The 23,360-nt window shown below is 49.8% G+C and overlaps 1 protein-coding gene across 1 annotated transcript in view; it reads left to right on the forward strand.

Annotated features, from left to right (window-relative positions):
* YIPF5 (Yip1 domain family member 5) overlaps positions 1-23,360 on the forward strand; it is an 83,892-nt gene that overhangs the window by 54,754 nt on the left and 5,778 nt on the right. Inside the window, exon 5 of the mRNA XM_069652455.1 lies at positions 8,339-8,520. Within this exon, the coding sequence (XP_069508556.1) occupies positions 8,339-8,520 (182 nt within the window). The remainder of the gene's footprint in view (positions 1-8,338; positions 8,521-23,360) is intronic.

Genomic DNA, 23,360 nt, shown 5'->3' on the forward strand with positions numbered 1-23,360 from the left:
GGGTACAAGGCAGTCGGCGGTGCACACAGAAGGGCGCTGCAGTAAAGGTAAGGGGCGGTGCGGGTTGGAGGATTGCAGGCCGGGGGCATGCAGGCAAGTGATCCATCAGATCACTGCACCGTGCCGTAATTGGAGTCAGCATTTTCATCAGCGGAATTACGGGTGTCGCAGTGATCACATAAATCGGAACTATCCGTGCCACAGTTCCTCTCTCGAGACTGCAACAGAGACATCAAGTTCATTGTCCTGGCTTTCATCACCAGACAAAGGAATCCAGAGATCGGGTCGATCTCTGCTGCATAGAGGAGAATTCGGCCACACATTTCTTCTAACCTAAGGTACTGTGGGGATAAATGGTATTGCTTGCCTTAATCCAAGAAGTCTCCAGAGCGTTGGCGCACACTTAGAGGTGCCCCAGATGTCCACTCTTACCTCTGAACAAAGTTGCTGCTTGTGTCCCTTTTGCGAGTCTTTGAACAGGGTCTCCACTATTCCTCTAGTATCCTTAACCAGAGAGACCGTATCCACAGGAACCTTGTTAGGTAAGTTTTTCATAGCAATGATAAATCTTCCTGACCCGGGTCAAGTCCACAAGTTCTTCACTTTCACTTACAAACTGTCTTTCTCCTATAAACCGATCACTGAACTCTGGGTCATACAGCCCCCAGCCAATGACGACCCCCTCCTCTAGCAGCCATCTTCAGACTTTTACTGCACGTTCAAGTGTTGGGGAGTCCTCGTTTTCTGCTACGAGAGCTTATCTATGATTTTTCGCGCTTTTCCGGTAAACTTTTCAATTTTTGTCTAATAGAGCCTGTGTGCTCTTTCATTACTTTGACCAGCAAGCAAGGATCCATTTGTCGGCACCATTCGTTGCCCCTGAAGGGCAAGAATTGTGAGTTTTTTTCATCGAAGATTCCAGAAGGCCATTGGGCCTACACCGCACGCTGGACCATGTCATCGAAGGACTGAGGTTCTCTCTTCAAGCTCTGCTACAGCTTTGGATTAGGAATGCGTTTGTGGAGGACAACACTCCCAGTGCCCCCTACTGTCTCCATCCAGATCACAAGCAGGCGGATTGCAACATTTTCTTGGGATTCACCAAACGCACCATGAAGGATTGACAAAGCAGATTGGTGGCGTGGCTCAAAGCCAATGCCTCTACCCTGTGCGGCAAGCAGGGGCATGCCTGTACCAGGACCGGGTAGTCCGAGGAGAGTGCTTTGAAGTTCTTTGAGGGTGATCCATCCGTGGGGGCCCAAGACCAGGCCAAGCACCGCAAGTCAGTTTCCGTCGGGGGGGGTCGCCACGCAAGCGAGTTCCGCGTTGAGAAGGGCGCAATCATCATTACCATCTGCTTCCATCTCAAGCCATCGCTCTAGCTCCTCCTCGAAGAGGAAGTCTGCTAACCGCGGGAAGCTGTGGAAGAAGTTGGAGAAGGTCAAGGCACTGAGTAAGGTGACCGTCCTGCCCCTAAAGGCCCACGTTGTCCAGGACAAGTCCTCCTCGACCGTCGAGCTGGTGGTGGCCGCCTTCTCGAAGGCAAAAGGAGCTGACCCGGTCCAGGAGACTCCAGCTATGCCCAGAGTGGCCCTACCTTCCAGACGGGAGGCTTCGACCAGGCCGGTGGAGAACGCACTGGAGAAGAAGATGCCAGCCCTGATCCTGGCTCCGACCCCTTAGGACGCAAAGGGGCGGGTGGGGGCAGTGGATGCCTCTACGTGGTGCTCCAAGGCACGGATATTTCTTCATCGGATGAAGAGAACATGGCGTCGGTTCACACGGTCATTGAGGAGGAAAAGGAGGAGGAGGAGGAGGAGGAGGACAGCAGAGACGTAGGTGCCTGGCCCAACAAGCCTGCTCCCTCTTCACCTCACAGACGTGTCGCTGGGCATACTGTGAACTCTCCACATGCTCGTGTCGGGGATCCAGAGGAGGATGCAGACGGCCCAAGCGGCGCCGGCCCCTGGAAGGCATCCCACGCACACTGTGCCGCACCCCCCGCCCCCCTATAGTCCCCCTAGGGACATGGTGACGGACACGGTGACAGACACAATGACGGACACGGACGAAGTGGGATCATCCCACGTCATGGTCACCCACACATCTGAGCTCTTACAGCTGCTGCCAGAAGAGACCAAGAAGGTGGGTTTCCTATAGCAGCGCCGAGAGGCGAAGAGTAAGACCATTCTGGCAGTTCCTCTCCTGGACGACGTCTGGGGTGTGTGCCTGTCCCTCATGAGGAATCCTGCTTCAGCCCCAGCGAAAAAAAGAGACCGGCTGAAGAAGAAATACTGGGCGCCAGAGTCTGCACCCGAGTGTCTGCGATCGCAGCCCTCCCTGGACTCTGTGGTCTCTGCGCTGCTGCGGCGAGGAAGAAGTCCTTGAATCCTAATCTTCGGCCTCTGTTCTCCCGGACAGCGAGGGGAAGAAGTTGGACGCCAGGGGTACAAAGGTGATCTACTTGGCGCCAATGACGGTCAAGACAGCGAATGCTTGCGCAATCCTGGCCAGGTACGACAGGGAGCTGGGGTACAAGATGGGCCCTGCTGATGGAATTTCTCCCTGACAGCAAGCAGGTCGAGACACTGGAAATTCTCCAGGAGGGCGAGGTGGCATTGGACCATGCCATCAACGTGGCCATGGACATCGCGGACACAGGGTTTCGACAGATGTGGAACGGCGTTTGCCTCCGTCGTCGTGGCTGGTTGAAAGCCACCAATTTTCGGCAGGAAGTTCAGACGAAAGTCCTGAACATGCCTTTCGACGGAGACGATCTTTTTTGGAAGGCCGTCGATGTGTTGTTGCAGGCTATCAAAACTGAGACGGAGATGGCCCGGGCCCTAGGCAAGCTGCAGCAGCATCAGCCTTCCTTTCGTGCCTCAGGAGGCAAATCTGGAAGATCGTCTAAGGGTTTTGGTGGGGATCATACTCGTACTGCCAACCCTCCGTTCCACGAACCAGGAGGCCTACATGGGTCCAGGCGTTCAGAGGTGGCCTCCGTTGTCACTCCCAAGGCGGCACGCAGGCTCAGAAGCAGGATTTGAACTGGCCAGGATGTCACTGGCCAGGATGTCGGGCTCCAACCCATGCACCACAGTGCAAGGTTGGCTGGTGGGATTTGTCAGCGAGTGGTAATAGACCTCCACCGACTGATGGGTGCTGGACGCTCTCGCCCACAGACACACTCTAGAATTCCATTAGAAGTGTCCGCGGATACCACCGGTGGTCCAACAGGAGCAGCACATACCTCAGCTGCTGCAGGAAGTACTGGCCATGCTAAGAAAAGGGGCGATACAGCTGGTTCCAAGGCGACTCTGGGGCTCCGGTCTCTACTCCAGATACTTCTTAGTAAAAAATACCAGGGGCTGGGGGTCCATTCTCGACCTGCGGTGGCTAAACAAGTGCCTCAAGTCCCAAAAATTCAAGATGGTCACGTTGCAACAAATGCTCGGCCAACTGGAGGAAGGTATTTTCCTGACTTCGCTGAATCTAGAGGACGCTTACTTTCACGTCCCCACTCAGAGTTTTGTCGTACAAGGTCAGCACTACCAATTCAAGGCCCTCCCCTTCGGACTGAAGTCGGCGGCCAAGGTGTTAAAAGTGCCTGGCAGCAGTGGCGGCCCATCTACGTCTGCAAGGAATATACGTGTACCTGAACCTTGACGACTGGCTCATCCGGGCCAAGGCAAGAGAGATCGCTGTCGAACACACGGACAGGACCGTCCGGCTGCTGACGGATCTGGGGTTCAGTGAACTATCTAAAGTCCTGCTTGATTACATCACAGAGCGTGCTGTTCCTGGGGGCCTGGCTCACGGTCTCCTGCCTGGCGGCCCCCTCGGAGGAGAGAATAGCGGCCATTAAGGTCAAGGTGCAATGGCTGATCGCCACGGTAACGACCATCCAGTCGCTGCTCGGCATTATGTCGTCGTGCATCTACCTGATAATACTCTGCAGGTGGCGGATGCAGCCCTTTTCGAAATTCCTGGACGCTCGGTGGGTCCAGGTATCCGGAAACTTCGCCGACAGGATTGTGCTTGACGAGTTCTGTCGAGCGATAAGGTGGTGGGGTGTGTGATCCAAAATCGCAGAGGGCACAGATTTCCAGGGTCCCCATACCAAGAGACGGTCAGCACAGACGTGTCCCTGGAGGGCTGGGGAGCACACACCGGATGTCTCAATGCCAGAGGCCTGTGGCTACCGGAGGAGAGGGACCTCCACATCAATGTCCTGGAGCTGCGGGCAGTGTTCTGGGCCCTCATGTCGTTCCTTCCGTCCCTCCAGGGAAATGTGATGAGGGTCTGCACCAACAATACCACCACAATGTTCTACATCAGGAAGGAGGGGGCCACAGATCACCAGCGCTCTCCAGTGGGGCGCAGGACTTGTGGCACTGGGCCGTCGCCCAGGGGATGTTACTCATTCGTTTTCACCATGCGGGAGTCGAGAACACCATCAACGACTCCCTTAGCAGGGAACTACACTCTTGAAACGGGTAGGATCTTCGACAGGATCAATTGGACAGCCTCTTCCTCAGATGGGGCAGATCCCAGATCGGCCTGTTTGGGACGGCGATGAACTCCAAATGTCAGATTTGCCAGCCATTCACCAGCTGGGGAGCATGGGGGGTGGGGAGGGGCGCTTTCTCCTTCTTGTGGGAAGGCCTGTTCCTGTACACCTCCCCCCCCTCCCCACCCCTGTTGCCACTCCTGCTGCGAGTCATCGGTCAACTCAAACGGTGCAGGATGATCCTCGTGGCAGATTTCGTACCCAGACCTTCTCAACCTGTCGACGTCGCCTCCAGTCAAGCTACCAGTGGTTGCAGATCTACTCATCAGGGAAGGAGGCGCAATCCTGCACCACGACCCAGGATTGCTGAACCTAACGGCTTGGCTCCTGTAGCCTCAGAGTTTGGAGGGTACGAGCTGCCGGTGGACTTCAGGGGGGTCCTTGCCAGGGCCAGAGCATTGTTGATTTTTAAGTGCTACGAGCACAAGTGGAATAGCTTCATAACTTGGTGCACGATGCAGAAGATCAACCCCCTGAGGGTCACGGCCCCTCCGATTCCTCCGTACTTGATGTCTTTGACTAAGGCGGGGCTGGGGCACGCCTCCATCCAGGTGCATCTCGCGGATATCTCCCGCTACACCAGGTCTCCGGGATGGACTTCTCTTTGGTCCCACTGTCTAGTCAAGGAGTTCCTTAAAGGACCGTTCCAGCCAGTGAAGGTGCCCGCACTGGCGTGTGAACTCAATGTGGTACTGACGAGGCTGAAGGGAGGCCCCCTTCGAGCCTATACATCAAGCCCCTCTCAAGGCTGTGAAAAAGTGAACTTTCTTTTCTCCAGCATGGGGTCTGGCATGGAGTCACATGCTCATGAATATTCCCGGTCGTCAGGCCAGGAATTCTCTAAAAAAAGAAAAAAAAAAAAGAAAAAACACTGCTTCCCTTTCACTTACAAACTGTTTTTCTCCTATAAACCAGTCGATGAGCTCTGGGTCATACTGCCACCAGCCAATGACTGCCCTCTCCCTAAGCCCCTCCTCTGGCAGCCATCTTCAGATTTTTACTGCACGTTCAAGTGTTGGGAGTCCTTGTGTGTCGCTCTTGGAGCTTTCTGCGTTTTTCGTGCTTTTATGATGGTTCATTCCTATTTTTGTTTGATCGAGCCCGTGTGCTCCTTCGCTTCTACATCCGACTAACGGGAATCCATTTTTTGGCACCTTCCCCTCAAGGGCACAATCGTGTCTGGAAGGCCATCGGGCCTACACCATGTCGGAGGAGAAGGATGGCTCTTCCCTTTTCAAACTCTGCTCTGTCTGTGGCCTGCGGAATGTCTCCATGGAGGACAAGCATTCCCAGTGTCTTGGTCTTCACCCGTCGCAAAGGGAAGAAGACTGCAAGATCTCTCAAGGCTTTACCAAGCACACTATGAAAGATTTGCACAGCAGATTGGCGGTGTGGCTTAAAGCAAAGGCCTGTGCCTCGTATTGTTCACAGGGGCATGCCTCTTCCGGATCCAACCAGCCAGAGCGGGCCTCCAAGTCCTTTGAGGGTGCTGCATCTGTGGGGTCCCAAGATAAGGCTAGGCACTGCCAGGCCAGTGCCGCCCGGCTGCTGCGCAAGCGGGTCCCACGACGGTTAAGGCGCTCTCCTCGTCTCCAGCGGCTTCAGCCACCGCTCCAGCTCTTTGTCGAAGAGAAAGTCTGCCACCCTGTGGAAGCTGCATGAGAAACTGGAGAATGTCAAGCAGGACAAATTGTCCTAACTGCCTGTGAAAGCCCAGGTGATGCGCGCAAAGACGTCCTCATCGATCGAACTGGTGGCGGCTGCCGTTTCCAAGGCGAAAGGTATGGACCCGGTCCAGGGTGCACCGACGGCTGTCGGGATGACTCATCCTCCCAGGAGGGAGGCTTCGACCAAGCCAGTGGAAAAGACACCTGAAAAGAGGATGCCGGCCCTTAGTCCGTGACCAACCCTCTCAGGATCCAAAAAAGAAGGTGAGGGGGGTGGAAGAGCTCCAGGGCACATATATTTCATCTTCCGACGGAGAAGACATGGGTTCGGTCCACACCATCCAGGAAGATATGGGAGATGACAAACGTTGAGGAGGTAGTGCCCGCTGGAGGTGACGACGACTAGGACGTCGGCAGGGACGACATAGGCGCTGGGCCCAGCGCCCCTTGTCCCCAGTTACCGCCTAGAGATCTGTCGCATGACATTCTGTCGACCCTCCACACTCTGGTGTCGGAAATACAGAAGAGAATGTCTCCACTGACGGCACAGCCGGCGACAACCCCGGGCCGCCGCCGAGGAAGAGGCATCCCGCACCTCCTCTCAAGCCGCTAGTGCCCCCCCCCCCAAGGAACACAGGGATGGGCATTACGATGGCTGACACCAACGACGATGGCTGCTTCTCCGCCCCCCCCCCCCCCACACCCCTCGACGAAGTGGGTTCCTTTCACTCCATGATCGGGAGGAGGAGGAGGAGGAGGAGGAGGAGGAGGAAGAAGAAGAGGAGGAGGAGGAGGAGGAAGAAGAGGAAGAAGAGGAGGAAGAAGAGGAAGAAGAGGAAGAGGAGGAAGAGGAAGAGGAGGAAGAAGAGGAAGAAGAGGAAGAGGAAGAAGAAGAGGAAGAAATCTTTGGCGCTGCTGAAGAACCCTGCATCAGCCCAGTGAAAAGAGACTGGTTGGAGAAGAAATACCGGGTTCCGGAGTCGGCTCCTAAGTGTCTTTGATCACAGCCATCGCCGGACTCTGTGGTCTCGGCAGCAGCGCAGAAGAAATCATCCAACCAGTCGTTCTCCGCCTCCGTTCCCCTGGACGGCGAGGGGAAGAAGTTGGACACAGTAGGGAGGATGGTTATCTATTCGGTGGCGGCGACGCCGGTGAAGGCGGCTAACGCCTTGGCTATCCTGGCCAGGTACGATCGGGACTTATGGTACAAGATGGCCCCGATACTGGATTTCCTCCCCGAGGACAAGCGGGTCGAGGTGATTGTGATTCTCCAGGAGGGCAAGGTGGCTTCGGTCCTGGACATTGCGGTCACAGGGTTCCGTCAAATGGGGAACGGAGTGTGCCTCCGGCGTCATGGATGGTTAACAGTCACTCATGTTCGCCAAGAGGTTCACACGCTGGTCCTGGCCATGCCGTTCGACAGAGACAATCTTTTCGGGAAGGCCGTTGATTGAGTCTCTTAAGGCAATCAAGACCGATGCGAAGACGGCCCTTGCCCTTGCCCTGGGCATGCTGCAACACCACTCTGTCCTTTTCGTTCCTCAGGAGGGAAGTCGGGCAGCCCCTTGAAGGGCGACGGGGGGTTCGTCCCAATGAAATGCTGACCTAATTATTTGCACAACTCTATGTGCTAATATCCTTAGAGGTCTCTGGAGTTGTCGGTATCCCGTATGATGATTACCCTTGACATAGTCCTCGGTTTGGCTTCGGCACTAACTTGAGGAAGGTCATCCCAAATAGTGGACCCTCTTTGTCTAGAAGGCTTAATAGGAACAAAAGTAAAAGACTGCAATATAGTCTTAGAGTGCGGCAGGTGATTTTCTAATCCACAACCTCCTAAAATCTGTCTCTTAAACTAGTTGGTAGGGAAACCACCAGTGACGCACCTTCATACACTAGGCCAAACTTCATAATTGAATGGCATTCATGAAGTTGAACACTACATTCTGACACTAAATTCAGGAGAGCGTTTACTGGCAAATCAGTTTGAGATGTTTGATTCTTGAAATGAAAATAAATAAAATAATTGCATGTAACTGAATTAATGTGCTCCGTCCAACATCTTCTCTCATAACAATTTATCCTTTTTTTTCCCAATTAGGCCGGTAAAATTCAATTTGGCTATGTCTACGGGATCAGTGCCATTGGATGCTTGGGAATCTTCTGCTTGCTGAACTTAATGAGCATGACTGGGGTGTCCTTTGGCTGTGTGTCCAGTGTCCTGGGATACTGCCTCCTTCCTATGATTATTCTCTCTGCTTTTGCAGTCATCTTTTCCTTACAGTAAGTATTAGTCTTTTAACTCTGTGTATTGTGTTTGGGTTAGGAAACGAATTTGGGGATTTTTTCCTCATTTTAGAATGGTGTGCTCGAAATCGAGTTTCATAATGGATTGCAAATATAGTCATGGGCATGTTTCCATCTTGCATGGGGAATGACGAGGTCTACCAAGGGGATATCTTTCTTCTCCATTGTTTGGTGGAAGTTGCTCCTCCCATACTTCCATGATCAGGTGAAGCCATCATAGCAGTGTGCCGTTTGTAGGGCAGGGGAGAGGGATTGTTGGTAGGAGAGTATCCACCTGCCACCTTTTTCTGAAGAGAGCTCTTTTACATCTTCCCCTCCTTTATGATATTAACGATCTAGCTATTTTAAGAACCTTGTCCATTCTGCTGACAGTGTTCAAGTGACAGTCACCTGAGCCAACATGCTAACCGCTGGAGTAAATCTCATTAGGGTCTTAGCAATCTAACAGGAGTTGCTTAATGACATGCCACCACTGTAATTTTCTGGGGAATTGGGATTGAAACCTTTAGGTGGAGTTGCTTGATGTCTTGCCATCTTTGGAGCCTTATGGTGGATTTAAAGTTGGATACGCTAATTTTCCTTTCCCATAGCAGTTAAAGGCATCAGAAAGAATAGTTGATGCAGACCAGGGACTCAGCGGTACAGTTAGTAAGGTCACATCTTGTGAAACGCAAAGGTATATTGCTGCTATGGAGCACAGTTGTGGATCTAGCAACAAATTGACAGTCTGCCTTCCTTTCCCTCACCTGTATCCCCTGCCTGTAACCATAATTTCTGATGCCTGTATCTGCTTAGTCACATGCTGTGCATATAGTCCGACATCTAGTGGTAATCGCAGAGTATTGTATTTTGTCTTTCGAGGATCGAAAGGGGACATCGACATGGGCGTGCTTGCAACACTATCCCTAATGTGACGTGTAGTGTATCCAAGATACTTCACGCGTCGAGGGCCCTCAGATTGTTTTTTTCTGCCCAGCTAGCTGGTTGCCTTATGCGGAGCTCGAAAAATTGCGAATACATATTCATGCCTACGACCTCTGGTTAATATTCGTCCCTTTCACCGACGACTACTTAACAACCAACACCGAAGACCACGGAAGACAACTCTAGACTTCGATGGCTGGTGCTCAGGTCGACGCTGTCGACCGCGTGGCCTTAGACCTCCGGCCAGGCCTACACAGTAGGGAGAGTGGGGTCGGGGACACTGATTCTTTTCAAGAATGCATTTCCTTCTCCCCCATTTTCCCTCCTGGTTTTGCTGTCGCTATAAACCTGAGCTATGGACCGCACACCTTTTACATTTTGCCCTCCCTGCAAAGACAAGTATCCTTAAAAAGACACACACCGGAGGTGTAATCAGTGTCTACCTCGAGATCACCACGAGGAGTCCTGTCAGTCTTGCAAGCTTTTACATCCTAAGACGATAAAAGAACGGCGAGTAAAACGGTGGGCGGCCTACACCATGCAGCAGGCCGAGGGTAGCTTCCCCGCCGCTGCAGGCTCCTCGAGTGACGAGGAAGTAAGCGACAGCCAGGCCATCTTCGGAGCAGGCACGCTCCGAGGCGTCTGTCCCCGGCAGGCAGACGGGCCACCGGCTCTGCTATGGGGAGTGTACACTCCGGCAACAGGGACGCACACACTACACACAAAGGAAAGCACACAACACAGCGTGCCTCCTCTACGGACTCGTCGGGACACCTTCCCTGCAACCATCTAGGCGGCATGCGTCCGGGCACTCAAGTGACAAGGGCGCTGGCACGAAAGTACATGGAGCGCCGAGACCACCATAAGGTTTCAGCAACGGCGATGAAGCTGCTAGGGCTGTCGAAATCCCTTCCCGATACGCCGGAGATCCGCGATCTCAAACATCACGGCGGCTAACCGACCTAAAGACCCGTCCAGACATCGAGAAAGCCAGGAAGAATATTCTGAAGGTTCCCAGCCCCCGTCTAAGACTTTGTCAGACAAATCTCGACAGCCTAAGAACACAGGTCCCCAATAAGAGCCCTCCCCAACCCCCCCCCCCCCCCACCCCCCTCCCAGACCCCTCTGGGTCATCTAAAGTTTTACTCCTAAAATGCCTAGAGAGGAAGGCCTCTACCCTACTATGTCTAAATTTCAAAGGACCTCCAGCCACTCCCCTGATGAGGTGTTTGATCTAACTGAACCAGAGGAGACCCCCTCAGGACCCTTATGATCAGGGTGAGGATCTCTTTGAAGAACCTATACACCATTCCCCAGATCGGGGTGATACCCCGGATCCAGACACACTGTGCATAGATCCTCCCGCTTCACCTCCTATAAGACGGGCATCTCCCATCGATGAGCCGATGGCATTCAATGCTATGCTTAAGAAAGCAGCTGAACACTTCCAGATTGCAACTCAAGAGGCGGTGCAAGACACTGACTTTGTGGAGGATATTTTGAAAGAGAAACCACCTTCAAGTCATGCGATACCTCTGTTAAACTCCATCAGACAGCGTATTGCCCCCCTCATTGCTGACTACATCACAAACAAGGGCAGTAAACCCACTGGTCGAGAAACTTTTTCGTCCCTCACCTAAAGACCATATTTGCATCCGGGGACATACCACTCCTGATTCCCTGGTAGTATCAATGACTATGAAGAGAGCAGGAATACTCTTGTCCACGGCTGAGGCGCCGCCGGACAAGGACTGCAAGAAGTTGTATGTCCTGGGGAAGCGCATAACAGCAGCAGCCTATTCCACCAGGATAGTGAACAGTACCCCGTTGTTAGCTAGTTACAGCGATGTGCAGTCGAATCTGCTCCAGGAAGGCCTGTAGGAAGTCCCAGAGCCAACACGATTACGCCTGCTGGCTGTTGTGTCTGAGGGGAAGCAGGTGAATCAAAACATTTTGAAGAACACCGTGGATGCTGCAGAGACAGTACGCAGAACACTGGCCCAAGGTACCTTGTTGAAAAGGCGCACTTGTTTAAAAATTCGGGATTCAAACCAGAAATGCAAGCATCACTCATTAACAAACCGGTAGAAGAATCTAACCTGTTTGGAAAAGCAGTGGATGACACCTTAGAGACTGTAAAAGGGAATATGAGACTGTGAAGTCACTAAGCCAAATAACGCAGAGACCCTACCAACAGCGAGGGGGTAGCTTTCGCTGCTTCTTTCGTGGACAGTCTTTCCCCCCACAATCAGTACGGAACAGGAAATACATGGTCCTCCGGCAAGGGGCAGCTGCCTCAAACCAATATCAGCCAAGAGGACAACGCCGTGGCAAAGGAAGGGTGTAGAAGCACCACCCCAAGAGGCTCCCCGGCCTAAAATAAAAAATGACGTACCGATCTGGGTACCCTCCCATGCCTCCCCGGTCGGGAGACAGACAACATAATTCTTCCACGCATGGGAGGGAATTACCGCAGACCAGTGGGTGCTCAAGACTGTGTCGAGTTCAGCCGACCACCTCGATAACGGCCACCAACGTCCAGGCGAATGTCACCAGAACATCTGAAGATCCTACTAGAAGAGGTTGAGATCCTGCAAGAAAAAGACGCAATCTAAGTGGTCCCCGTTCTACAGGTAAACAAGGGTATTTATTCAGTGTACTTCCTTGTACCCAAAAAGGATTTTACCATGCACCCTGTGCTAGACTTGGGCCCAGCAAACACATTTGTCAACCCACAAATGTTTCATATGACAACACTGCAAGAGGTAATCCCTCTACTAAAACAGGGGGATTACATGGCAACATTGGACATGAAAGATGCATACTTTCATATTTCAATGCTGCCAGCGCACAGAAATTACCCAAAGTTCATGATCGAGGACAAATACTATCAGTTCAAGGTCCTTCCCTTCGGCATTGCCTCAGCCCCAAGGGTATTTACAAATGTACTGCCGGTAGTAGCAGCTCACTTGCGCAGGCCGTCCATCCCAGTCTATCCTTACCTCGATGACTGGCTAATTACGGGGGATTTGCACAGAACATGCCTAGCAAAAATTAATCTTCAGTCTGAGATTCTCAGTAAACGAGAAGAAGTCCAGCCTAAACCGCAGCTAAGTCGAACAATTTCTGGGAGCTCTAATTCGGACAGAAGACTGCCACGTCTTCCCCTCCGAGAGGGTTCAAAACATGCTGTTCCAGATCCCTCACTATGTAGCCAGTCGCGAGGTGACTGTACTCAAGGCCATGTGACTGTTAGGGATGATGGCCTCCTGCATTTATTTAGTCACACACATACGTTTTCGCATGCGCCCCATGCAAGAGTCGCTCAACAGCCGTGTGGTGTCAGGCCAGCAGACAATGGGACGATCTAGTGGTTGTCTCGGCATCCCTCGTGCTCTCTGCAGTGGTGGTCGAGGTAAACCTCTTGAAGGGGAAGACCTTCACCACCCCTGCAGTAGAAGCCACTCTCACTACGGACGCATCTCTGACAGAGTGAGAGGGGGCTCCCCTCCTTCATCGCACAGCGTTTGGGTCCCAACAGTAGCTTCCAACCACACAAACCAGTTGGAATTGTTGGCAGTGTTCAAAGCCCTAAAAGCTTTTCAGACACAATTTCACAGACAGCACCATGGCCATGTATTACCTGAACAAACAGGGGGCACACACACTCCAGGGCTATCCAAACTGTCCCAACGTGCGAATGGAGCTACCCGAAGACATCGTCTGCAACGTCTTTGTGGAATGGGGCTTCCCAGAGATCGACTTGTTCGCACTCTGGAGAACGCACAATGCCAAGGGGAACGGTCTCTGGATAACATTGTTAGGGAGATTTGTCTATGCTCCTCAAACCCCTCCCGCCCCCCCCCCCCAACTACTCTACTCAACAAGATAGTGCACAAGATGCACCAGGAATCGGTTACAATGATTCTGGTGGCCCCCATGTGGGTCCACAAACCCTGGTTCTCCCATCTGATGGTGATGTCCACTCCTCCGATGAAGTTACCTTGCCCATTCAACATGCTTTCACAAGACAAGGGGAAGACACTCCATCCTTGCCCGCAAACTCTCAACTAAACTTCCTGGCTCCTGAGGTCGAGTCTGGGCACCTCCAACTTCCTCCGAGATGTATGGATATTCTTAAAGAGGCCAGAAAGCCTAACACCAGACATTGCTACTCCAAGAAGTGGAAAGGCTTTGTCATCTGGTGCCATTCTACGAGCATCAATAAAGATTTTCCATAATAACTTACTAGAAATTCTTGATTCTATTAAAGACACAGAGGTGAGCATTATGCTTCTCTTTCTTTTAATTAATTATATAAGAAAGCTCAGCAGCAAGGTATCTTTGCACTTACATCTAACAAAACTCATGTTGAAAGTGCATTAAACAGATACATAACCAAAAAAACATAGAGTACACAAGTAATTCATAACATTAGCAGTACAATAGAAAAAAACTCCAAATCCCATGATGCTCCGAAGGTCATCTGTGTCCAATGTCACGTGATACTGCTCCTCCAATAAGTGTATAGGTGTTCCCATAAACGGTCCAGAATAAGAAACCACTTCCTCTTTCGAGGCTGCGAACTTGATGTCTTTGATGATAAACTTTAAAGCACGCTCAACCAGGAAAAGATCCGTTAGTGCGGAAGTCAGGTGGACTTGTCCGTAGAGGCTGTCAAGAAAAAATTAAAATGTTAGCCTTTTTGCGTATAACAACCCTAGTTCCCTTATAGGGGTGGGATAGAAAAGCATCTTATTATTGTTAAGCAATAAGAGGTCAAATCAACAGTTTGTAACAATACCAGCATCACTTTTAAGTAGTGTACAACAAGCTTTTCTTCAAAGGGTGGGATAATGCTCGCCTCCCTGTCTTTAATAGAATCAAGAATTTCTAGTAAGTTGTTATGGAAAATCATTATTCTATGTCAAGACCGGAGGCTCACATTATGCTAGTTCAAAGGTTACTTTCCACTATCGAAGCAGGCTGCTCTACTGGTTTCAAGTAGAACTCTTTACCTTCACCTGTCCAATCAGCCATTCTCATGATGTCCTTGAGACGGACGCCAACTTGAAAAGCTTTTGAAGCCATGGCTCCTCTGACTGAATGGGCCGAATTGGAGTGTATCTATTCCCGCTTGGGCTAAAGTCCAACGCACCCAGTGAGCTAAGGTAGGGGCCGAAAACCGCTTTGAGGTTTGCGAATAGCTATGAGGAGTTGCCTGTTTGGGGACAGTCTAAGCGGAGCTGTTACTTCCTCATAAGCTTTTAAACACTGAACCACGCAAAGCTTGGGCTGTTCCTTAAAGGCTGGGTAAGAGACAACTCTTGAATCACATTTAGTTCTCCTTCTTATGTGAAAGACGATACCGTCCAAAAAAACGACATACCCTCTAGATCTAGAGCCCTGACATCCGATACTCTCCTGCAAGAAATCAGACAAAGCAGTGTAGTAAGCTTGCCGGAGAGTGCCGTGCGCGATAGCTCTTCGTTAGCTGGCCAATAGAGGAAAAGATTGAACACTTTATTAACATCCCAAAGTTTATTGTAACGGGACGAGGGTGGTACTGTAAAACGGACACCCTTCAGCAATCTACAAACCAAGTGGTGTTCTCCTGCTGGAACCCCCTGTATGAAATTGTGCCCTGCAGAAATCGCCGATCGATATGCGTTTACTGTCCTGTAAGCTAGACCTTTCTCTACTAAGAAGGCCAAAAAATGTAGTATTTCTTCTAAAGGCGCTGAAACTGGATGCAGGCCTCGGTCCTGGCACCACGACCTCCAGGTATTCCAGGAATTGGAATACTGTTTGCGAGTGGCAAAGAGTTCTATGGATAATGGGCCCCAGTGTTGCTGCAAGCAGAGAAATATATTTTTGTCGAGACTCCCGTCGCTGGAGTCGGCGTAATGGCGGGAGTGCCAATCCGCTATTACATTCTTGAGACCCGGCAGGTATTCTGCTGTCACTGAGATCTGGTGATCCAAGCAGAAATGCCAAGTCTTTGGCGATTTCTGCTAGTGGACGAGACCTGGTACCACCCAGATGGTTTATGTATCTCACGGCAGATACGTTGTCCCATTTTCAGTAAAACGCAACAGCTCACTTTGTCTTTGGCGAAAGAGCAAATTGCGAATGATCCCGCGAGGAGCTCTAGACAATTGATGTGCATAATTAGCTCCTGTGGAGACCAGGTCACTCCAGTGGCTGCTGTGCCACATCTTGCTCCCCATCCGGAACGGCTGGCATCCGACTCTGATGATATCTGGAGCAGAACCGAAAATGGCTCTGCCGTTCCAGGCATCCATGTGAGACAGGGGCAAAACAAAAGAGTTGATGGCTGGAAGGTTTAGAATAAATCTTGACCTCTGGCATTGCTCTGGGCAACCCTCCAGACCATAGTTCTTCGCCTGTGGCCTAGCAGTTCGGGCTGGACTGCCCCTTTTGGGTTGGGGCCAAGCCTGATTTGCATATGGTCTTTCCCTTCTGTAATGGCTTGGCAGGCGAAGAACGGTGGTCTGGAGGGTTGCCCAGAGCAATGCCAGTGGTTAAGATTAATTCTAAACCTTCCAGCCATCACCTCTTTGTTTTTGCTATCCATGTGAGACAGCCACCAATTCAGCTCTGTCCTTGCTTGCGATGATAGTGTCAGTCTTTGATAGTAAGAAAGACTGCGCCTCAGGTGCTGGCCTTTTAGTCTTTGCAATTCCCGGTAATGTAGGGGGCCCGGTAAAATTGCTAGAATGGATGAGGACAGGAGACCTATTACTCTCGCCAGCTCCCGTGGAGAGATGAAATCCTTCTGTAGGAGCCTGCGAATTTCCCTCTTGGTTGAATGAATCTTGGCAGCTGGAAGACGAAGCTGCGAATTCTGGGTGTCTACAATGAACCCGAGGAACTCCATATTCTTGGCGGGGCAAAGCACCGACTTTTCCCAGTTGATGAGAAAGCCAAGACTGTGAAGCAAGTTTATGGTTAGTTTGGTTTGTTCCTGCAGCAGCTCTCGAGATTGAGCCATGAAAATGTCATCCAGATAAATTATCAGGCGGACGCCTTGCTCTCTTAAGTGTGCCACTACGGGTCTCAATAGTTTGGTAAACGCCCAGGGAGCTGAAGAGAGACCGAAAGGTAGACTCGTAAACTCCCAATCTTTGTGATCCCAAGAGAATCTTAGATACTTTGTGTTCCGGGCAAATGGGCACCGCGAGGTAAGCGTCTTTGAGATCTAGATGCACAAGCCAATCGCTCGGTCTGAGAAGGTCCCTGAGCGTGTGGATATCTTCCATCTTGAAATGTCGATAGATTATGAATTCGTTGAGTGCCTTTAGATTACAGGCCTTACCTTCTCCTTCCTGCGTACCAGGAAGATTGCACTGAAAAATCCACCCGGGGTTGAGCATGGCCGAATTGCCCTCTTCTGAAACAGATTCTGAATCTCGCTGTCTAGTGCTCTTTGATCTGGCTCTGACATAATTATTGAGACAGGGGGACTGAACTGAAAAGGCTGTGCGAAAAACTCTAGCCGCAGTCTGCGCACTGCCTCCCTGACCCGTGTGTCTCCTGACAAAGCGGCCCATGCATCTGAAAAGAGTATTAACTTCCCCCCAATGGGCGTGCACGGCGCTGGCGCTGCAATAGCTAGACTGACCTGGGGGTTGTTGAGTTCCGCTCCCTGGTCCTCTCCTCCAGTAGCGGCCTCTGCCACGCCCTCTAGAGGGAAAGAAGGTGTCGACTCGGTCTTGCCAGGTGTTCTGCTGTTGGTACTGAGGTCTTCTGTCAAAGGCATAGCGGGCGGAAGAGCAACCTCGACCGGCCTGATGAAAACCTTAGAGGAGAAAACCTTCTTAATGGAGGCTTGCGCCTTATCCAGAGTGGTAAAAGTGCTTACAAATTTGGTCATCTCCTTCATGAAAGGATCTCCAAATAGTAGCCCTTGTGCGGCGGCGCCGCCGGACTCTGTGTTCGCTTATTCGGTCAGTTTTGAGTCGATCTTGAACAGTATGCCTTTTCTGCGTTCGGTGGAAATGGCGCAGCTAGCATTTCCCAGCAAACAAATGGCTCTCTGAGCCCACCCGGAGAGATGATTGGATCAATGTGGGTTGAGGAGGCGGAGGCTTCTTCTGCCAGATCTAGACTTTTTGCGAGAGGACCTGCAACGTCCAATAGTTTATCCTGGCATGACTTCCAGGCTCTGCCTATGCCCTTTTTGGGGTCTTTCACATGTTTCGCCATAAAGGTGATCATTTTAGAATCCAATTCTGGCGTCATCACTATTTTATGTGGTATGTCAGGGCGCGGGCATTCAGCTCTGAGCCTTTCCCTGGTTTCCTTCTCTAGCGGCTTGCGTAACCTGCTGAACATGTATTCCGTTGTCCTGACTGATGGCTGCCAGTCAGTGGACCTAGGATGTATCAAATCCTCAGGGGCGAACATTCCCTCGGTAGGGCGTTGTTCCCTGGTGTTTGGCTTTGGGATGGGGCTGCCGCATTCCCCGAGGTCGAGGGTTTAGAACCCCAAGACTCGTTATTCTCTTCCGCGGAAGTGTGTGATGACTCTTTCGTCATATAATCCCGAGTTTGCTTCATCTTGTACGCCCTGTTTTTCTCCCTCTGGGCTCGAGGGTCCAACACCACTGTTTCCTTCCTCGGGGTAGAGGGGCTTTCGAAGGAAGGGGTTACCTCCCTAGTCATGAAGGCGTGTTTCAGCCTGAAGAAGGCGTCGGTCAATGCAGCAGTGGCAGGTATCGACTGGCTCGGGGGGGGTCACAGAGCTTTTGCTCTTACGAGCCGTACTACTTCCCCCTTAGGGTAAGGTGTTTTCTCTTTTGTGTCCTTTTACCTCCCTTAGGAGGATCACCTCGCATGCACTCTTAGGCAGAAGCATATCTGTTAAAGCTTTCTGCACACTGTTTTCCACAGTGGATCCTAGGACCTTTTACAGGCTCCTTTCCATAGCCACTTCATCAATATAACAACTGTCCTCCTCTTCCTCTGACCATTACTGGTCTGAGGACTGTATTGAGCTGCCACCTTGCCCCCTTTTTTCATTTTTTTTTTTGTGTTTTTTGTTTTTTTTTTTGCTGACCACCTTGTCTCACTGGCCCAGATTTTTAGTATGCCAGTTCTATGTGGATATAACAAGGTCTTTGAATCTCAGGAGAGTTACCTCCACTCACTTCCTGGCAATGGAGGCTAAGCAGACCAAGCTCCGTGCTGCTGCTAGAGATCCTTCTTTCTTGTTTTTCCTTTTTCCTTTTTTATGCTTCTGACAAGGAAAAGAGAGAGGGAACTTGCTCCGGCGCTCATACTCATCAACCGCTATGCCCTTAACGGAAATGCTCGTACGAGCGCCGGAGCTTGAGAAAGGGCCAGGGAGAGCGGGAGCTCCCCCTGGTGCCTCACTGGCGCGTCGCGCCCTGCTGACAGGTCCTCCCCGGAGCCCGCGCGTAGAATTCCTGGCCGGGTAGGCGAATTCAATGACATGTGGCACCGCGGCTCATTGCTCACAGCCGCATTGCAAATAAAACAATCACCGTTATGACAAAATGTTTGTCGCATACGTATTCACAGCGAAGTCAGCCGCTGGCGTCGGTGTACAGTAAATACATGGAAACAAAGGTACAACCTTACATGCTGTATAACGAATATGTTACCGTATTTCCTTGTATATAATACGCGAGAAATCAATATCAATCATGAACAACCAGTAAACATTCTGAATGGTAAACCATTCTGAATAAGAAAGGACTTATCTCTTGCTGTGAGCAGCAAAGAAAGAGGAAGTTGTTTCTTATTCAGGACTGTTTATGGGAAGCACCTATACACTTATAGGAGGAGCAGTATCACGTGACATTGGACACAGATGACCTTCGGAGCATCATGGGATTTGGAGTTTTTTTCCATTGTACTGTTAATGCTATGAACTATTTGTGTACTCTGTTTTTTTGGTTATGTATCTGTTTAATGCACTTTCAACATGAGTTTTGTTAGATGTAAGTGCAAAGATACCTTGCTGCTGAGCTTTCTTATATAATTAATTAAAAGAAAGAGAAGCATAATGTGAGCCTCCGGTCTTGACATAGAATCCCATTGACTGCTCTCCGACTCACATTGTGTTTATACCCGAGTCATTTACTGGCCTCGGGTCTGGTTTTTAATTCACTGAAAGTCCACCTGGCTGCACTTTCAGCATACGCTATGTCCCAAAAGGAGTTGTCATGGTGGAAGATCCCAGTAATCAAAGCATTTATGGAAAGGGTTAAAAGACTTCATCCACCTATTTCAAACCCAGCCCCTGGGTGGGACCTGAATGTTGCATTAACTAGACTAATGGAATCTCCCTTTGAACCTTTGCATAAGGCTAGCCTTAAGGCTCTCCCTTACAAAATGGCCTTCCTAGTGGCAGTCACTTCAATTGGAGTCAGTGAATTACAGACCCTTTCCGTTCAACTTCCATTTGTTTCAATTCACAAAGATAAGTTGGTTTTGCGCACTCACCCTAGATTTGCGCCTAAATTAATTTAAAAGTTCTATGTGAACCAATCAATAGAACTACCCACCTTCTTCAGAACCCCACTTAAGTGGCAGAAAGAAGCCTACACACACTTGATGTGCGTAGAGCGGTCATATATTAATTGGAAAAAAACAAGACCACTAAGAAAGACTAATCAGTTTTTCGTTTCAGTGGCGGCTGGTAGAGAAGGGGACCCTGTCTCCATGTCAGCCATCTCAAAGTGGATTGTAAACTGCATCACACTCTGCTACAATCTTGCCAAGAGAGATCTGCCCTTCAAGCTTAGAGCATGCTCTACTCGGGACACTGGGGCTTCCATAGCATTCATTGCAAATGTTTGTCTCAAATCCATTTGCAAAGCAGCAACCTGGTGTTCTGCACACACCTTTACAAAACTACTGCCTGGGTACCCACTCCAGGTCTGATTCTCAGGTGAGACAAGCGGTACTAAGACACCTTTTTAGTATTGGTCCTTCTCACACCCCACCTCTAACTCGGGGTACTACTCGCTAGTCTATGCACAGCATGTTTCTCTAAGCAGATTCACAGGCATCAGAAGACATGCATTACTTACCGTAATAGCATTTCTGATGATTGTATCTGCTTAGATTCACGTGTGCCCACCCTTCCTCCCCGCTTGGGGTAGAAGGAACATAGACATCGTACTACTTTCTCTCTATCTGTACTCACTCACGTTAGTCATAAGGCTCCCTCACGGCAGAAAAAACACAACCAGAGGGACCTCGACGCATGAAGGAGCTTGGGTACACTACACGTCACGAATAGTGTTGCAAGCACGCCCACGTCGACGTTCCCTTTCGATCCCACAATGACAAGATGCAATACTCCGCGATTACCACTAGACGTCAGACTATATGCACAGCATGTAAATCTAAGCAGGTACAATCATTAGAAATGCAATTATGTTAAGTAATGCATGTCAAGGCCTCTTTCCATGTCCATCTACATGTACCCTTTGTAATTCCTTATCCCAAATGCGGTTATAAGACACATGTTTTGCCTGGTCTCTCTGAAGGCCAGATATATTTGGAAGCAACTTTCAATTTTTAGGAAACTGATTGAACCTCTGACAAATTCTCTATATGAGACTCTTTATTCAGCTATGTGTGTGGAATCTGTTCCTTGCATCCAAGAGTTCAGATTAAGGATGCAGTCTGTATTGGTCTCTATTGGGGTTACAGAGGTAGATCTTGTGCAGCGTCCAGGTTTTGTTAAGAGGAGCTTATTCAGGGCTGACTGGGTGGAGACTGCGGACTGCATTGCCTCTTACTCTACCTATGTGGAGTATTCTCATTTTTTCGATGCAAGAGAATGCATACCACTATACCTTCAACGCTTTCCCTGTGCTAACATTCACATGATGTATATGCGCTTTAGGCAACCAATTCCCCACCCCCCCAGGATTAAGCATTGGAAGGACTCCTCATTGTTGCTTACTAGTGATTCTTCTAATTATAATGGTCGATTTTGTGGGGTCAAGGACTCCACTGAAACGTTGAGACATTTAGTCATCACGTGTTCCTATTGATCTGTTTTAAGGATAACATTGGAAACAACACGGATGTGTCTATGAACCTCCTCTGGTGCAGGTGTATGTGGGGTACTAGTATTTCTTCGATTATGGCCTTAAGTGTTTTTCTTAAGTTTCTTACTACAGAATTGGACATGTCAAATGTATAAACTTTGTGATGTCATGCTGTGGTATGCTTTTGAATTTGAAATTCGAAATTTGTATTTTGAATTCATTTCTTAGTTTTAACAATGTTATGAGTGATGCATTTAGCTTTTGTATTCTTTTTATGTTGTGTAATGTTTTTTGTAAACCGTGAATACAATAAAAAAATTAAATCTACCTTCCCCAAGTGTATTCACCATTTTGTTCCCTGTAACTACATCGCTATGTTAAACAGCACTCTACTGATTCATAGCAACGTTTATGCTATATAAAAAAACATAGATATGTGTAAAGTTATAGGTTGCTGCTGTTTGATCAAGAGGATTATGTTCTGATTTCCGTATTGCCAACTTTTGGCAACGACTTGAAAGCAAAATTCAAGGTTTTATTTCCAAAAAGGCACACCCTGCTCCCTCCCTATACATGAATTTCTTTATCTGGGAACCACAAAGTCATTGCTTTCATTTGAGTTAAGACTTTTTGGTTTCATTGCTCAATGTAAGTTAGGTTTGGGAGTAATTTGGCCAAGAAATTGTAGTGGCCAACTGTTGGGTAGAATTTCCATCTTCTGTGTAATTCTCCCCACTTGGTGAATCCCCCAATACTTTGGATTTTTGTCTAACTCTCCTGAGCGAGTGGGAAACTTTTTCCTCACTCATTCTTTTTGACTCTGGGAACCCTTCTTCTTTCCTACATCTTTTTATGACATCTGTAATTTACTATTGCAGGACACAGCACCTTCTGTGCAGTGCTGCTGGAAGCTCCTTGAGCGTCCCTCTTGGGGTTTCTTCTATTTTCCTGTGCTAACATGATGGGAATACTTTCTTACCTATGCTTTTTTTTTTTTTTGTGAGAACAGCACAGGCGGAGTGCTGAGGGGACACATAATATCCCTTTTTGCACTTCTCCTGTAACCTTCTAGTTACAGTGGCTTGTGGCAGTGATGGTTTTCTGCTGATTTTTGTGAAACTTACACACAGCTCTATTCACAGCTGCGGTAAGAGACACATGGGACACCATTCACCTAAAAATGGTGTCTGCCTTCTTTTTCTCTTGCTGGGCTCTCATTGGGAAGCCTGCCAGGAGAGGACAGGAAGCTGGGAGGACACCTCCAGTGTGTCTGCTTGGATCCAGTTCTGACTGGGACCCTGCCTGTCCCCTTGGAGCAGCCACCACCCAATGTTTGAATGTAGCATATTTGCTGATTGGCTGGGTTCCTCTATATAAGGCGAGGGTCTTGATGCAGAAGCAAGAGTCGACCACTGGAAGATCCATTCCAAAGAAGGATGCCTGCAGCGACTCCCAAAGCGGACTGACTGCTGCAGCACCAGCCCTTTCTTCTGTGCGACATGTAAGATGTAGACTGGACAACTTCCTCCCTTGTACTGGTGGGCCTAACCAGTCTCGAGACGAGCTACAGTTTGAGCCATCCCACGTCGAGCTCTGACCTCCCGGGCTGCAATCTCTGAATACCCTGGGACCTCTGGCACTGCTTCAGTGCAACATCTCGACGAGCGCGGTTCCAGTTGCAAACTTGTGGGCATGTGTCTGAGCCTACAGAGACTCCATACCGATCGTAGAAATCCACTCGGCTTAGTAGTGGACTGAGGGAAGGAAGGAAGGAAGGAAGGATGCTGGGTGACAACCATTGCTGCTACAAAGCCCCCACAGCAAAGTGCCACGAAGA

This window comes from Ambystoma mexicanum, chromosome 3p, assembly GCF_040938575.1.
Source record: "Ambystoma mexicanum isolate Mex_15411 chromosome 3p, UKY_AmexF1_1, whole genome shotgun sequence".
NCBI lineage: Eukaryota > Metazoa > Chordata > Amphibia > Caudata > Ambystomatidae > Ambystoma > Ambystoma mexicanum.